This window comes from Coregonus lavaretus, assembly GCF_964263955.1.
Source record: "Coregonus lavaretus genome assembly, contig: HAP1_SCAFFOLD_4112, whole genome shotgun sequence".
NCBI lineage: Eukaryota > Metazoa > Chordata > Actinopteri > Salmoniformes > Salmonidae > Coregonus > Coregonus lavaretus.
Genome location: NW_028163385.1, coordinates 26789 through 45606, shown reverse-complemented (window position 1 = coordinate 45606; position 18818 = coordinate 26789). Strand labels below are relative to the sequence as shown.

Genomic DNA, 18818 nt, shown 5'->3' with positions numbered 1-18818 from the left:
TTCCACCTTCTCCACTGCGGTCCTGTCGATGTGGATAGGGGGGTGCACCCTCTGCTGTTTCCTGAAGTCCACGATAATCTCCTTTGTTTTGTTGACGTTGAGTGAGAGGTTATTTTCCTGGCACCACACTCCCAGAACCCTCACCTCCTCCCTGTAGGCTGTCTCGTCATTGTTGGTAATCAAGCCTACTGTTGTGTCGTCTGCAAACTTGATGATTGAGTTGGAGGCGTGCTTGGCCACACAGTCATGCGTGAACAGGGAGTACAGGAGGGGGCTGAGCACGCACCCTTGTGGGGCCCCAGTGTTGAGGATCAGCGAAGTGGAGATGTTGTTTCCTACCTTCACTACCTGGGAACGGCCCGTCAGGAAGTCCAGGACCCAGTTGCACAGGGCGGGGTTCAAACCCAGGGCCTCAAGCTTAATGATGAGCTTGGAGGGTACTATGGTGTTGAATGCTGAGCTATAGTCAATTAAAAGCATTCTTACATAGGTATATATGGATAACATGGGTTCATGGTAGGCCAAAATTGAATTTGAAAGAGAAAGCAAGTGCTATGATCCGGGTTAATAGGGAAAAATATAAAACACAGCGGAATATAAAGAGGCCTACTGGATATAAGAGGACAATGCTCTTCTTTTGAGCCTAAAATGAAGAAAATCATCCCAATATTGTAGGAGGACCCTCCTGCAGCTTAGAATGCTTAGCTTATTATAATATAGATGACCAGAACACACTCACCAACATGAGAACAGATGAAGGGATGGAAAGATGAAGGGATGAAGGAAGAGGAGGAGTGTGAAGTGTGGAGGCTCTCATTTGATCTACTGGGCCTCACACTCCACATGAGTGGCAGAGTTCCGCTCCCACACAAACACACTAGGGTTGGGCGTTATCTAGATTTTCATACCATCATACCGTTTCTGTACCATACCGGGTATATGGTATTAGCGGAAGTGCACACAAGGGGCGCAATAAATTAAAAAATGTGCACGCACAAAACAATTTAGGCAACAGGGATTTGATCCAGGATGGGATTGAATGTCTCTGCTGTAACCAAGAAGCTTGACCTTGACATCTAGCAACTTACCTAGTAAGTTAGCAAACCAAATGCATAGCTGGAGCCCTGAGCTGGATATAATTTATTTGACACATCTTAGATTTCTTATAGTTATAAATAACTTTTAGTTAGTTATAAGTAGTGGTGTAGCACGCAGCCCCCTGCAAGCTGCTGCTGTTTTAGCGGTATTGAAAATCATATCATTGGTATTTCGAAATACCCCGGTATACGGTACAAAAGGTGTATCGCCCAAGCCTAACACACACACACACACACACACACACACACAGACACACACACACACACATACACACACATACACACACACACACACACACACAGAATCAGGGAGTGGAGTCATCGGAAACAACTCAAACATGTGGTCCAAGGCACAGATGTGACTGCAAAAGTACAGTGCACACTTTCATCACACACACCCATGGCTTGGAACGAGGGATAGATTAGATAGATTAGAACGACAGATTAGAGAAGAAAGATCACAGAGAGAGAGTGATAGATAGAAAGAGACACAGAGAAAAAACAGGTGGAAAATAAAAAAAGGAAACAATGAGAGAAAGAGGGAGAGAGAGAGGAATGTGAGTCACACAAATGCACATTATTTGCAAACATCTGAGAGACTGTTGAGCTGTCTATTTTCGAGGCCTCCGATTGGCCGAATAGTCGGAAGGAGTGACCTACCACTGCTGTGCATGCCTCCATCGCTTGGTCTAGGGGGAGTGTCTTTATCGACGGACAAGGCCTGTGTGAGGGGGGGGCGGAGACAGGGCGGGGGCGAGCAGGGCAGTGAGGCAGGGGCTAGAGGTAGAGGGGGAGGGGTGAAGGGCAGGGTGGGGCGTGGCACAGGGGGGAGGGGCCAAGTAGAACAAGACAGGTCCATTCCAAAACCACACCCCCAAAACACGAGACACCAGAAAAGGTTATAGAAAAATCGGTTTGAATTTTAAAAGACAAGGGAACGAAACAGGCAGCGGCAGTTGATAATCGCATGCAAAGGCAGATTGGGTTAGATAAAGGGATGTGATTGGAGTGAGAATTGGTGTGAGAGGTCATGCAGCAGTTGGTAGAAAGATAGAAAGGGAGTAAAGGAGAGGAAGAGGAAAGAGGAAAAGAAGAAACAAAGGATATGCGAGAGAAAAAAAACAACACAAAACAAAGATAAAAAAATTAATCAATATTAGTGCCATTTCACAATACAGATTTCATGACATGCTGTTAATGTTAGCAGGTAAAGCTACATTTCACACACTACAGTAGTAACCTACTGTACGTAGCAACTAGCTGGATGGATGCTAGCTCTATTTCTACAAGCAGCAAATATCAGACGCTAGAGTAATTTCAGTGAACCTGCACCCAAAGCCATCTGACCATGAGGAGTACCAGACAGGTATAGAGTGTTCGGAAAGGATTGCTCTGTTCCATGGGATGTAGCTAACCAATCCATCAGTTAGTTAACTCAAAGAAGGAAGAGACTGTATGTGTGTTTGTATCCGCTTCCTCCATAGCCACTCTTTGGGATTGGTTGCAGAGTACTCACACCCACGTATTCTCAGCAAACACACATCACTTTCTCTCTGGGCCATGTTCACACAGCGTTACAGAAACATTGTGGGAGCAATGCATGTTAGTCAGGACAGGGCTGGTAGCCTCTACAGCATGACCCAACTGCTGCTGCTTTTGGGGACAGAGGGTGTTATGAGGTATTATGTGCCTCATTAGAAGTTGTGACTTTTGGGGGGGGATTGACTCTTGACTATTGGAGGAACTGAACCCAGGTCTTTCTTACTTTGGGGTAATGGTATAACCCTATAAAAGCTGGATTGGGGTGTGGGAGGATTTGGGGTTTGGGGGAGAAGCAGAGCGGAGGGGATTGAGGACGTCCATGTCTTCATTTTGGAGAGAAAGGATGGACGCATGAATGGACTCTATTAAGGACTGTAGTCTGTGTAGACAGTCGGAGGTATTGTGCACCTATCTGACTGAGATGTGTGTATTGTATTGATTATGAAGACTATAGAGGGGTATCCGCCATCACCCACCCATCCAGGCCTCTACCCAACCCCGGTAGTGAGCCATGCCCAGACGGCACTCACCCGAGCGGTGCTTCAGCCCGAAGGGAGGGGTGAGAGGGGTGGTAAACGTGGGACCGCTGCCTGGAACTCTGTCTTCTCCCTGGTAGAGAATCAAAGGGAGTACACACATAAAGGTTAGGGACCCTCTTCTCCTGAGAGTACACTTAAACAACACACACATTATCCAGGTCTACTGGGGGAATTGGGGACAAGCCAGCTGGTGTTGAATGTGTATGTGTGTGACCTCTGTTTGTCCACTGTGTATGTGTGTATGATGAACATGTGTGTGCAGGATTTAGATTGGTGTTTGGCGTCCTATACTGTGACTATGTAACACTACAGATGACCTCTGAGCTGGCTTAACTAGATCATAACTCACTCTGTCCCTTTCTCGCTGACCCTCACCCAGATTGACTGGTATGGCCAGTTGTCCTCTAGCTTGATTGTGCTGAGGTCACTGTTGCTATGGCCATGTAGCTGGTATTGGACATGGTGTTGCTATGTGGTGACAGTGCTCTCTTCATGTGGTCAGTGTTGGATGTGTGCCCTGTCCCCAATAGCCTTGTCTGTGTGTGTGTGTGTGTGTGTGTGTGTGTGACAACGCTAGAGCAATGTTGAAGATTTTGAAAGAACCACCAGACAATAGCTGTGTTCGAATACCCATACTAACATACTGTATACTACAAACTTGATGAGTATATACTATAAGTTCATTTTAGTATCCTGTAAACAAACTGTATCCTTTCAGTTGAGTGTACTAGCCCTTCGCCTGTCTACCGGATGTTGATGTGGTTGCTATGCAACTTCTTTCTAGCTTGTTAGCATAACAAATTACTAGCTAGACATCTTACGACTCCATTGAGAACGCACAACGACTATACCACTTAGCTAATCTAAGAATTACGTGAATAATCAAGTCAATAAACACTGGGTAGTTAGTTAGATAGCATATAGTTAATATACTGGCAAGTTCGATGTATTAGTATCCAACTAATGTTAGGTAGCTAGCTAACATACAGGTACATACAGTGAGGGAAAAAAGTATTTCATCCCCTGCTGATTTTGTACGTTTGCCCACTGACAAAGAAATTATCAGTCTATAATTTTAATGGTAGATTTATTTGAACAGTGAGAGACAGAATAACAACAAAAAAATCCAGAAAAACGCATGTCAGAAATGTTATGAATTGATTTGCATTTTAATGAGGGAAATAAGTATTTTATCATAATAATAATAATAATAATAATAATAATATGCCATTTAGCAGACGCTTTTATCCAAAGCGACTTAAAGTCATGCGTGCATACATTTATTTATTTTTTTGTGTATGGGTGGTCCCGGGGATCGTACCCACTACCTTGGCGTTACAAGCGCCGTGCTCTACCAGCTGAGTTACAGAGGACCACAAAGATTTCTGGCTCCCAGGTGTCTTTTATACAGGTAACGAGCTCAGATTAGGAGCACACTCTTAAAGGGAGTGCTCCTAATCTCAGCTTGTTACCTGTATAAAAGACACCTGTCCACAGAAGCAATCAATCAATCAGATTCCAAACTCTCCACCATGGCCAAGACCAAAGCGCTCTCCAAGGATGTCAGGGACACGATTGTAGACCTACACAAGGCTGGAATGGGCTACAAGACCATCGCCAAGCAGATTGGTGAGAAGGTGACAACAGATGGTGCGATTATTCGCAAATGGAAGAAACACAAAATAACTGTCAATCCTGCAGCGCCCGCAAGGTCCCCCTGCTCAAGAAAGCACATATACAGGGCCATCTGAAGTTTGCCAATGAACATCTGAATGATTCAGAGGAGAACTGGGTGAAAGTGTTGTGGTCAGATGAGACCAAAATCGAGCTCTTTGGCATCAACTCAACTCGCCGTGTTTGGAGGAGGAGGAATGCTGCCTATGACCCCAAGAACACCATCCCCACCGTCAAACATGGAGGTGGAAACATTATGCTTTGGGGGTATTTTTCTGCTAAGGGGACAGGACAACTTCACCGCATCAAAGGGACGATGGACGGGGCCATGTACCGTCAAATCTTGGGTGAGAACCTCCTTCCCTCAGCCAGGGCATTGAAAATGGGTCGTGGATGGGTATTCCAGCATGACAATGACCCAAAACACACGGCCAAGGCAACAAAGGAGTGGCTCAAGTAGAAGCACATTAAGGTCCTGGAGTGGCCTAGCCAGTCTCCAGTCCTTAATCCCATAGAAAATCTGTGGAGGGAGCTGAAGGTTCGAGTTGCCAAACGTCAACCTCAAAACCTTAATGACTTGGAGAAGATCTGCAAAGAGGAGTGGAACAAAATCCCTCCTGAGATGTGTGCAAACCTGGTGGCCAACTACAAGAAACGTCTGACCTCTGTGATTGCCAACAAGGGTTTTGCCACCAAGTACTAAGTCATGTTTTGCAGAGGGGTCAAATACTTATTTCCCTCATCAAAATGCAAATACATTTATAACATTTTTGACATACGTTTTTCTGGATTCTTTTGTTGTTATTCTGTCTCTCACTGTTCAAATAAACCTACCATTAAAATTATAGACTGATCATGTCTTTGTCAGTGGGCTAACGTACAAAATCAGCAGGGGATCAAATACTTTTTTCCCTCACTGTACAAGCAACTGCTGTAATGATATGCTATGCGGTTCGTAAGGCTAGCGTAGCTAACAAATTGTCAGCCAACATAACGTGTAACGTAACTTATTTGAAAAGTCATTACTTTATTACATTGCTCAACATTTTCTTAACATTTGTTATTATTAGTTAAAGCAATTAATTTGTATCAGCTCTCGACAGACTTCAGCTGCATATTTTCAGCCATTTTCTTCAAATCTGAAAAGTTGTGAAGCCACGCCCATTTTCTGAATAATTGCATTATGGGCCCTAAAAGCACAGAAATAGTGTCCACTGCATGTATAAGTCATATTTTGGCGAATGTAGTACGACATCCGGGAACTTTTGGCATACTAACTATATCCATACAATGACCAATAAGCATACTACATACTCAATTTACGTCACAAATAGTACGGTTTGTGCGAATAGAATTAGAACACAGCTAATGTCTTCTCCTTGTTATGTGCTATGCTGTTGTTCCTTCTTCCTTGGTCCTGGTGTGTTTCAACTTCAGGGTTTTCAACCCTCTGGCTAGAGCTTGTTAAAGAAATGAAACCAACGTTTAAGTTCAAAAGCATTTGGTTAGGCCTATAAAGTGTGTGAGCCAATCCCTGTTTTGCTCTGAAGCTCAGGACCAATCATATCTGTGCAACAGCTCCCATGGTATTGACCCAGACTGGGTCAGGGTAAAATCCTCATGTTTGTAAACTATTGGTCAACTTCACATACTGCAAACTATAGCAACATGCTACACACAACAAAATCTCACAAAGACACAACAAAAACATCAACACTACACACAAGCACCTGCTTCAAATAATTCCCTTCATCTACTGTACCTCTAGAAGCGTAAACAAAGGTAAGATCAAAGTTACAGATATGCAAAACAGCAGACTGACACACAGGTCTAAAAAGTAATGGGTTGGCTAGCTAGGTAACAGGATAGAGGTCACACCAGCAAACACACCTACTGGTCGCATAGTGCTGAATCCTAACTTGAGATCCAAGTAAACGTTCACGCAATCTTGCATTGAAGTCAATGGCAGGTTTTTGCAGAGTTAGGATTCAACCTCTAATGCCCTTAACCACATACAGTGGGGAGAACAAGTATTTGATACACTGCCGATTTTGCAGGTTTTCCTACTTACAAAGCATGTAGAGGTCTGTAATTGTTATCATAGGTACACTTCAACTGTGAGAGACGGAATCTAAAACAAAAATCCAGAAAATCACATTGTATGATTTTTAAGTAATTAATTTGCATTTTATTGCATGACATAAGTATTTGATCACCTACCAACCAGTAAGAATTCCGGCTCTCACAGACCTGTTAGTTTTTCTTTAAGAAGCCCTCCTGTTCTCCACTCATTACATGTATTAACTGTTCATTACCTGTATTAACTGCACCTGTTTGAACTCGTTACCTGTATAAAAGACACCTGTCCACACACTCAATCAAACAGACTCCAACCTCTCCACAATGGCCAAGACCAGAGAGCTGTGTAAGGACATCAGGGATAAAATTGTAGACCTGCACAAGGCTGGGATGGGCTACAGGACAATAGGCAAGCAGCTTGGTGAGAAGGCAACAACTGTTGGCGCAATTATTAGAAAATGGATGACGGTCAATCACCCTCGGTCTGGGGCTCCATGCAAGATCTCACCTCGTGGGGCATCAATGATCATGAGGAAGGTGAGGGATAAGCCCAGAACTACACGGCAGGACCTGGTCAATGACCTGAAGAGAGCTGGGACCACAGTCTCAAAGAAAACCATTAGTAACACACTATGCCGTCATGGATTAAAATCCTGCAGCGCACGCAAGGTCCCCCTGCTCAAGCCAGCGCATGTCCAGGCCCGTCTGAAGTTTGCCAATGACCATCTGGATGATCCAGAGGAGGAATGGGAGAAGGTCATGTGGTCTGATGAGACAAAAATAGAGCTTTTTGGTCTAAACTCCACTCGCCGTGTTTGGAGGAAGAAGAAGGATGAGTACAACCCCAAGAACACCATCCCAACCGTGAAGCATCATTCTTTGGGGATGCTTTTCTGCAAAGGGGACAGGACGACTGCACCGTATTGAGGGGAGGATGGATGGGGCCATGTATCGCAAGATCTTGGCCAACAACCTCCTTCCCTCAGTAAGAGCATTGAAGATGGGTCGTGGCTGGGTCTTCCAGCATGACAACGACCCGAAACACACAGCCAGGGCAACTAAGGAGTGGCTCCGTAAGAAGCATCTCAAGGTCCTGGAGTGGCCTAGCCAGTCTCCAGACCTGAACCCAATAGAAAATCTTTGGAGGGAGCTGAAAGTCCGTATTGCCCAGCGACAGCCCCGAAACCTGAAGGATCTGGAGAAGGTCTGTATGGAGGAGTGGGCCAAAATCCCTGCTGCAGTGTGTGCAAACCTGGTCAAGACCTACAGGAAACGTATGATCTCTGTAATTGCAAACAAAGGTTTCTGTACCAAATATTAAGTTCTGCTTTTCTGATGTATCAAATACTTATGTCATGCAATAAAATGCAAATGAATTACTTAAAAATCATACAATGTGATTTTTTGGATTTTTGTTTTAGATTCCGTCTCTCACAGTTGAAGTGTACCTATGATAAAAATGACAGACCTCTACATGCTTTGTAAGTAGGAAAACCTGCAAAATCAGCAGTGTATCAAATACTTGTTCTCCCCACTGTATCTAGGATGAGCTACCCCTACTGTAGCCCTCTTCGGAACTATGTAACACTTTACACAAAAACTGACTTGGGACCAGTGGTTAAGAGCATGAAGTGACCACACACATAAACACACACACAAACACACTGACACTAGATGAGGTAAGTCGGAGGCAGGGATTGGCTGGTAAGCCTGAGGGGGCGTGGCCACCCATGGCTTGTTACTAGGGTTACCTGGTTGGACATATGTCTCTCATATTGTTGGCATGCAAGCTGGGCCTCCAGCCTGGCCCTCTCTAGAATCAACTCTCGTTTCTTCTGGAACTCAAAGCCTCCATCGGGAGTGTCCCACTAGATAGAACATACCAACCAGTGGAACTTATTTGTACATCTACCACACCAATTCAAGCTTTACTTCCAGAAATCATTACACTCTACAAAGGAGACAAGCTTACACTCTAATACGGCTCCAAAACAACATTCACCACAACTCAAATAAGTTATACTACAAACAAGTCATCTTAACAATATTCAACTACCAACGAGCAGCAGAGCTATATTACAGAACACAGGAAATGACATCAGAGGAATAGGAAGTGCAGGGCTGCTTGCTCAGGGAGGGAGACTAAACACACACCAACTCAGGAGAGGGGTCTTAGTCTGTAACACAGATGCTGATATATTTTAGTTTGACACCATCACACACACCCTTTAACTGCACATACAGATGGTGCACATACTCACACAATGGTCATAGTCAGAGGTCATGCAGTATAGGTGCTCAAAGGGTGCTCGTACAGTGCATTCATGAAGTATTCAGACCCCTGGACTTTTTCCACATTTTGTTATGTTACAGCCTTATTCTAAAATGTTTTTTTTTTTTTTTATCCTCATCAATCTACACACAATACCCCATAATGACAAAGCGAAAACAGATTTTTTTGAAATGATTGCAAATAAAAACAAAAAAACAAACAGAAATACCTTATTTACATAAGTATTCAGACCCTTTGCTATTAGACTCGAAATTGAACTCAGGTGAATCTGTTTCCATTCATTATCCTTGAGATGTTTCTACAACTTGATTGGAGTCCACCTGTGGTAAATTCAATTGATTGGACATGATTTTGAAAAGGCACACACCTGTCTATATAAGGTCACACAGTTGACAGTGCATGTCAGAGAAAAAACCAAGCCATGAGGTGAAAGGAATTGTCCGTAGAGCTCCAAGAGAGGATTGTGTCGAGGCACAGATCTGGGGAAGGGTACCGAAAAATGTCTGCAGCATTGAAGGTCCCCAAGAACACAGTGGGCTCCATCATTCTTAAATGGAAGAAGTTTGGAACATGGTGGTGGCAGCATCATGCTGTGGGGGATGTTTTTAAGCGGCAGGGACTGAGAGACTAGTCAGGATCGAGGGAAAGATGAACAGAGCAAAGTACAGAGAGATCCTTGATGAAAACCTGCTCCAGAGCACTCAGACTGGGGTGAAGGTTCACCTTCCAACAGGACAACGACCCTAAGCACACAGCCAAGACAACACAGGAGTGGCTTCAGGACAAGTCTCTGAATGTCCTTGAGTGGCCCAGCCAGAGCCAGGACTTGAACCCGATCGAACATCTCTGGAGAGACCTGAAAATAGCTGTGCAGCAACGCTCCCCATCCAACCCGACAGAGTTTGAGAGGGTCTGCAGAGAACAATGGGAGAAGCTCCCCAAATACAGGTGTGCCAAGCTTGTAGCGTCATACCCAAGAAGACTTGAGGCTGTAATCGCTGCCAAAGGTGCTTAAACAAAGTACTGAGTAAAGGGTCTGAATACTTATGTAAATGTGATATTTACGTTATTTATTTTTAATAAATTTGCTAAAATTTCTAAAAACCTGTTTTTGTTTTGTCATTAAGGGGGTATTGTGTGTAGATTGATGAGGGGGAAAACTATCTAATCCATTTCAGAATAAGGCTGTAACGTAAGGAACTTGTCTGTCGGCCTTGCATTAAAGAACATAATTGGTTAAAGAAAATTGTGATAAATAAAAAAGTTTACCAGTTTCATTTAAGGATCAAAAGATTGACAGCCGTCCCATATAGATTGCAAAATAGTTGGGAAGAGATTTTTTACATACCGATTCCATGGCATAGTGTTTATGAACTGATACGCAAAACGACGCCGGATTCAAAACTTAGAATTGTTCAATTTAAATTATTATATAAAATTCTTGCTACCAATATAATGTTATTTGTATGGGGGATGCAATCTTCCCAGCTCTGCAGATTTGGCTGTGAAGAGACAGAATCATTAGATCATTTGCTTTGGTACTGTCCATTTGTAGCTTGTTTCTGGACACAGGTCCAGGAATGGCTGAAGGATTGCAATATTTGCATGGAGCTGACCCTGCAGATAGCACTACTGGGTGATCTGAAAAGTCATAGTCAATCGATCAATAATATAATAATACTTTTAGAAACAATTTTTATTTTCAATTCACAAACTGTAGAAACAATGAGAATAAAAAGGTTCAGAACTTTTGTAAAACATCACAGTACAGTTGAAAAATATATGGCAAATAGAAATCCAATATGGATGGTGTAAAGCGATAGATGGGAGGTGTTGAATGGAGCTGAAGGATGGGACTAATAACAACAACTAATAACAACAAGATAACTAGTGTAAGACATGCTGTGTCCATAATAAGTATATAGGTTAAATATTGTGAGCTTTTGTGAAAGAGCACAGTTACAAAGATATGGCATATAGAAGCATACCAGATGGACATCATGAAAATGATCGGAGGAAGTTCAGGAGTAAAAACAAACAAATTATAATTATTGACTGTGTCCATAAAATGTATATAGTATGTATACGCATGAAGTAGAGGCCTAAGCATTGTTGTTCACTAGTTTACTCCAATTAGGGAAGGGATAGTGTGGTTAGAAAGTAATAAAGGGAAATATATAGATTTTTTAAGGATATATATATATATATATATATATATATATATGCGAGAGAAAAAAAAGAAAAAGAAACATATGGGGGATTGGAAGTGATGCAGACAATTACATTGTTGGAAGTTACAATCTATCTGCAATATTAAAGCTGATCTACCCCCTAAATAAAAAAAAAGGCTGTAACGTAACAAAATGTGGAAAAAGTCAAGGGGTGTGAATACTTTCCGAATGCACTGTAGGTGTGTACATTATGCAGTAAAACCACATACGTGATTCTCATAGGAATGATGTCTCACCTTGGGTGTGGTTTGTCCTTCACTGCCGTCACTGTCTTGGCCACTGTAGTGAGAGAGAGACAGAGAGAGAGTAAGAAATAACGCACGTGTGCACGCAACGCACATACACAGACACACACAAACAGTCTTACTTGAGAGAGTCTTCCACCATGACCATCTCAACAGGGTAAAGCTGAACTCCAGATAGGTCCTCTGTTTCCATACTCACTCTGAGAGCAGAGAGAGTAGAAAGAGTGAGAGAGAAAGAGAGAGAGAGACAGAGTAGGGGGGTCAGACAACTACACAGATCCTCACAGCTTCACAGCTCAATGCCCAATGACTGTCTTTTACCTCCAGTGAGCCAGGCCTGGAGTCATTCCAGTCTCTGCACTGAACTATATGTTCACAGAACCAGGGAAGACAGCCAAATACATTATTACTGCTACCATACATGTTGCAGAGTAGGAGGGAGCAGCATGTGGTACAGTGTGTGTGACAATGAGTGGGCTCTGACTCAGCAAAAATACACAAATACATCATGGTAGCTACAATGACAACATTCTGATATGGCCAAGTGGGACATTTCACCCACAATTCCTCACAACATTGACCTGAAATATGGTTAGATGACGCATGGTGGATAATATATTAGTGTTTGTGTTGGGCTGTGTGGGAGATTTTGACTGCCTCTCTCTGCATAATATGATAATGAGCCATCTGTTGGGTTTGGGGATGTACATGTTTAGGTCAGAAATGTAAACTCTGACTCAGTAGGGATAACGGTACTCAAGTTTACAATGCAACATTCCAATGGTACTTCATATAGAGATCTGCTTATGAAGATAACAATCATTATTATGATCATGGCAATGACCAATTTCACCTTGAAAATGATCCTGAACATGCTGATAACAATGATTATTAAATAAGGCCAGTATCATAGTTAAAGTGAGAAAGGTGTAATAGTATTATAACCAGCTATAACCAGAATTAACCAGTATTATAACAGATTCATAACGGAGCCCACCTGTTAGGGTCTTGTAGTAGCTCCACAGCCTCCTTCAGCTGGTTGATCATGGCAATGTGCGTTCCTTCTGTGACCTTTGACCTACGGGACAGGAAACAGGAAGTGAGTCATATTGTTTACAATTCAGAGCTGTGTTTCATCAATAAAACATGCTTTCGAATACGTCATGCATTTAAAAGAAATCTAAACTCTAACCTAATGTTGCCCTGGTATAGATAAAGGCACAAACAAAATACATGGTGTGATATGTAGCAGAACACACATAGCTTTGCTGTGGCAAGAAAATAGTATGGTGATGGTTTGTTTAACTAAAGAGCATATTTCTAAATCCCAAGCCCCTTTTTGGGCCACATTCTCCTGTTCGACAGTGTGTGGGTCTCTATCTTTCATCTAAGAGTGGGCTCTGACTCAGCAAAAATACACAAAGACATCATGGTAGCTACAATGACAACATTCTGATATGGCCAAGTGGGACATTTCACCCACAATTCCTCACAACATTGACCTGAAATATGGTTAGATGACGCGTGGTGGATAATATATTAGTGTTAGTGTTGGGCTGTGTGGGAGATTTTGACTGCCTCTCTCTGCATAATATGATAATGAGCCATCTGTTGGGTTTGGGGATGTACATGTTTAGGTCAGAAATGTAACCTCTGACTCAGTAGGGATAACGGTACTCAAGTTTACAATGCAACGTTCCAATGGTACTTCATATAGAGATCTGCTTATGAAGATAACAATCATTATTATGATCATGGCAATGACCAATTTCACCTTGAAAATTATCCTGAACATGCTGGTAACAATGATTATTAAATAAGGCCAGTATCATAGTTAAAGTGAGAAAGGTGTAATAGTATTATAATCAGCTAAGAGCCAAGAACAACTTACGAGGAGCACAGCTTCTCAAAAGCCACCAAAGACGTTTCTACTCTAGCTTACAGTAAAGAGCTGACAGTGTACATCAACCAACTTGAATACAGATGGGCAAAGAGTACTGCCCATAGAAGCATACAGTATAAAGAGGAAAAACACCTTATAGCAGAGAGAGCGAGAGAGACTGATAGAGGGGACAGAAACAGACTGACACACAGAGACCCACCCACTACAGTGAACAGAGAGAGGGAGGAGAAAAAGAGAAAGAACTGGATGGAGGAAAGATGAGAGACAGATGGATGGAGGGATACTCACGTCTGCTCAGAGGCCCAGTGTGTGTCTTCCTCTATCCTGAGGGGCTCGTCGTAGTCTGCCGTCCGTCCCTGCACAAGCAAGAACACACACATACACACCTAGTTACACACACACACCGAGACACACACGCGACATCAGCACCAGCTGCAGTCAAGTCACATGATCCAGAGAACAAGCCAGCGATTGGCTGCGGTTCACTTAAATTTTTCCTAGTGAATGAGAGTGTATAAGCAGGCCAGTGTGCCTCCCTCCCTCCCTCCCTCCCTCCCTCCCTCCCTCCCTCCCTCCCTCAAAGATCTGCTGACACAATCCACATGGGGTTTTAGATGAGACCACCCTGCCTTTCACTGTCACACACACATGGGACAGCAGGGGAGGGAAGGAGAGGGGGAGAGAGAAAGAGAGACAGGGAGAGCTAGACCTAAACATCAGCACCACAGGTAACTTCCACAAAGCTGTGAACGATCTGAGAGATAAGGCTAGAAGGGCCTTCTACGCCATGAAAAGGAATATACAATTTGACATCCCAATTAGGATCTGGCAAAAAATACTTGAATCAGTTATAGAACCCATTGCCCTTTACGGTTGTGAGGTCTGGGGTCCGCTCACCAACCAAAAATTCACAAAATGGGACAAATACCAAACTGAGACTGTGAATGCAGAATTCTGTAAAAGAAATCCTCTGTGTAAAACATAAAACACCAAATAATGCATGCAGAGCAGAATTAGAGCAGACTACCCGCCAATTATCAACCCTTCCATAACAAAGCCATCACCTACAGAGAGCTTAACCTAGAGAAGAGTCCCCTAAGCAAGCTGGTCCTGGGGCTCTGTTCACAAACACAATTAGACCCAACCAAATCATGAGAAAACAAAAAGATAATTACTTGACACATTGGAAAGAATTCACCCAAAAAAGTGAGCAAACTGGAATGCTATTTGTCCCTAAACAGAATACCTGACCACTGTGACTGACCCAAAATTAAGGAACGCTTTGACTATGTACAGACTTAGTGAAATTAGCCTTGCTATTGAGAGACGCCACTGTAGGCAGACCTGGCTCTCAAGAGAAGACAGGCTACAGTATATGCACACTGCCCACAAAATGAGATGGAAACTGAGCTGCACTTCCTTAACCTCCTGCAAAATGTATGACCATAGAGAAACATCTTTCCCTCAGATTACAAAGAATTCGAAAACATTTTTTTTTTTGATAAACTCCCATATCTACTGTATTAGGTGAAATACCACATTGTGCCATCACAGAAGCAAGATTTGTGACCTGTTGCTACAAGAAAAGGGCAACCAGTGAAAAACACCATTGTAAATACAACCCATATTTATGTTTATTTACTTTCCCTTTTGTACTTTAACTATTTGCACATCAGTACAACACTGTATATAGCCATAATATGACATTTGAAATGTCTCTATTCCTTTGGAACTTTTGTGAGTGTAATGTTTACTGTTCATTTCTGATTGTTTATTTCACTTTTGTTTATTATCTATTTCACTTGATTTGGCAATGTAAACATATGTTTCCCATGCCAATAAAGCCCTTTGAATTAAATTGAATTGATAGACAGGCAGAGAATAAAAGAGGGAGAATGGGTTATCCTGGGCTATCCTGGTGTGGAATCTCCCTTTTCCTTTTGTTAAAAACACCAACTCTTTCATTATTTACAGCACAGCCATTTCCTCATGAATCTTTCACAATACAGACAGCCTTTATGGATGTCATACTGTAGTGTATAATAGGGTGCACATTAAATTATTCCCTTAGTAACAGCTCCAGAGTCAGCCTAGACAGCTACACTCTTAGAAAAAAAGGTGCTATCTAGAACCTAAAAGGGTTCTTCGGATGTCCCCATAGGAGAAACCTTTGAAGAACCCTTTTTGGTTCAAGGTAGAACTCTTTTGCGTTCCACGTAGAACCCTTACCACAGAGGGTTCCACATGGAACCAAAAACAGTTATCCTATGGGGACAGCCAAATAACCCTTTTGGAACCCTTTTTCTAAGAGTGTAGCTCATAATGGATGAGGCTGAGACTCAGGTAGAAAAATATGACCAAAATCAGTTATTAAAGGGATAGTTAACCCCAAATGTCAAAATGTGTGAATTCAGCACGTTGCTCGCCTAAGTCACTTTAAACCAAGTCTTTCAGAGTGAGTGAGTGAGTGAGTGAGTGAGTGAGTGAGTGAGTGAGTGAGTGAGTGAGTGAGTGAGTGAGTGAGTGAGTGAGTGAGTGAGTGAGTGAGTGAGTGAGTGAGTGAGTGAGTGAGTGAGAGAGAGAGAGAGAGAGAGAGAGAGAGAGAGAGAGAGAGAGAGAGAGAGAGAGAGAGAGAGAGAGAGAGAGAGAGAGAGCTAGAGAGAGAGGGAGAGAGAGAGAAGGCCCTTGCCTTGATGTAGCTGCGGAAGCGGTTGCTGAGAGCCGAAGAGGAGTCTCTGTAGCCTAACTGTTCCTTCAGGTCCTTCAGGGCCTCTGTTGGGCTCTCCTCTATCAGTCGTACACCGTCCCCGTGGGGGTCCACTACAGGGGGCAGAGATTAAGGTCAGAAGTTAGAGGTCAGGTCAAAGAATGTCACATTTCAAAGTAATTTACTGTATGGAGACACTGTCGCTTATATACGATGACCAATTCGAATATTGTGTTTGATCGCTTGTTTATGGGATTTGGGTGGAACAACATTACAAACTCTGTACTCTATATAAAATTATAAACTGGGTGGTTCGAGCCCTGAATGCTGATTGGCTGAAAGCCGTGGTATACCACGGATATGACAAAAAAAAAAGGTTTTACTGTTCTAATTAAGTTGGTAACCAGTTTATAATAACAATAAGGCACTTTGGGGATTTGTGGTGCACGGGCTGTATCCAGGCACTCCGTGTTGCGTCATGCAGAGAACAGCCCTTAGCCGTGGTACACTACATGACCAAAAGTATGTGGACACCTGCTGTCGAACATCTCATTCCAAAATCATGTCCGTTAATATGCTATAACAGCCTCCACTCTTCTGGGAAGGCTTTCCACTAGTTGTTGGAACATTGCTGCGGGGACTTGCTTCCATTCAGCCACAAGAGCATTAGTGAAGTAGGGCACTAATGTTGGGCGATTAGGCCTGGCTCGCAGTCAGCATTCCAATTCATCCCACGGGGGCATTGTCATGCTGAAACGGAAAGGGCCTTCCCCAAACTGTTGCCACAAAGTTAGAAGCACAGAATCGTCTAGAATGTCATTGCATGCTGTACTGTTAAGAGTTCCCTTCACTGAAACTAAGGGGCCTAGACCGAACCATGAAAAACAGCCCCAGACCATAATTTCTCCTCCACCAAACTTTACAATTGGCACTATGCATTCGGGCAGGTAGCGTTTTCCTGGCATCCACCAAACCCAGATTCGTCCATCGACTGCCAGATGGTGAAGCATGATTAATCACTCCAGAGAACGCGTTTACACTGCTCCAGAGTCCAATGGCGGCGAACTTTACACCACTCCAGCCGACGCTTGGCATTGAGCATGGTGATCTTAAGCTTGTGTGCGGCTACTCGGCCTTGGAAACCCATTTCATGAAGCTCCCAACGAACAGTTCTTGTGCTGACTTTGCTTCCAGAGGCAGTTTGGAACTCAGTAGTGAGTTCTGCAACCGAGGACAGCCGTTGTTGCTCCTAGACGTTTCCAATTCACAATAACAGCGCTTTACAATTGGCCGGGGCAGCTCTAGCAGGGCAGAAATTTGACAAACGGACTTGTTGGAAAGGTGCCAAGCATCTGTCTGGAGGAAACTTGGCATCATCCCTAAGGTGAAGCATGGTGGTGGCAGCATCATTCTGTGGGGATGTTTTTTAGTGGCAGGGACTGGGAGACTAGTTAGGATCGAGGGAAAGATGAACAGAGCAAAGTACAGTGAGATCTTTGATGAAAACCTGTTCCAGAGCGCTCAGGACCTCAGACTGGGGTGACGGTTCACCTTCCAACAGGACAACGACCCTAAGCACACAGCCAAGACAACGCAGGAGTGGCTTTGGGACAAGTCTCTGAATGTCCTTGAGTGGTCCAGCCAGAGCCCGGACTTGAACCCGTTCAGCAGAGGATCTGCAAAGAATAATGGGAGAAACTCCCCAAATACAGGTGTGCCAAGATTGTAGCGTCATACCCAAGAAGACTTGAGGCTGTAATCGCTGCCGAAGGTGCTTCAACAAAGTACTGAGTAAAGGGTCTGAATACTTATGTAAATGTAATATTTCTGTTTTTTTATTTTTAATAAATTAGCAAAAACTGCTAAAAACCTGTTATTGCTTTGTCATTATGGGGTATTGTGTGTAGATTGATGAGGGAAAAAAACAATTTAATACATTTTTGAATAAGGCTGTAAAGTAACAAAATGTGGAAAAGGTCAATGGGTCTGAATACTTTCCGAAGGCACTTTGTCATATACCACAAATACTTATTGCTTAAGTATATATATATATATATATATATATATATATATATATATATATATATATATATATATATATATATATATATATATATGTATAGAATATATATACACTACCGTTCAACAGTTTGGGGTCACTTAGAAATGTCCTTGTTTTCGAAAGAAAAGCAATTTTTCTGTCCATTAAAATAACATCAAATTGATCAGAAATACAGTGTAGACATTTGTTAATGTTGTGAATGGCTATTGTAGCTGGAAACGGCTGATTTTTAATGGAATATCTACATAGGCGTACAGAGGCCCATTATCAGCAACCATCAGTCCTGTGTTCCAATGGCACGTTGTGTTTGCAAATCCAAGTTTATCATTTTAAAAGGCTAATTGATCATTAGAAAACCCTTTTGCAATTATGTTAGCACAGCTGAAAACTGTTGTACTGATTAAATAAGCAATAAAACTGGCCTTCTTGAGACTAGTTGAGTATCT

General features: G+C 42.8%; 1 protein-coding gene across 1 annotated transcript in view; it reads right to left on the bottom strand.

Moving 5' to 3' along the window:
• Nucleotides 1-1757: 1757 nt before the first annotated feature.
• The window catches only part of LOC311118187 (leucine-rich repeat and calponin homology domain-containing protein 1-like), a gene marked incomplete at both ends in the record, with an annotated part of 41170 nt that continues 24109 nt past the window's right edge, over nucleotides 1758-18818 (bottom strand). Inside the window, 7 exons of the mRNA XM_084193040.1 lie at nucleotides 1758-1874; nucleotides 3170-3248; nucleotides 11692-11734; nucleotides 11823-11900; nucleotides 12698-12778; nucleotides 13892-13959; nucleotides 16293-16423. Of these exons, the coding sequence (XP_084049166.1) occupies nucleotides 1758-1874; nucleotides 3170-3248; nucleotides 11692-11734; nucleotides 11823-11900; nucleotides 12698-12778; nucleotides 13892-13959; nucleotides 16293-16423 (597 nt within the window). The remainder of the gene's footprint in view (nucleotides 1875-3169; nucleotides 3249-11691; nucleotides 11735-11822; nucleotides 11901-12697; nucleotides 12779-13891; nucleotides 13960-16292; nucleotides 16424-18818) is intronic.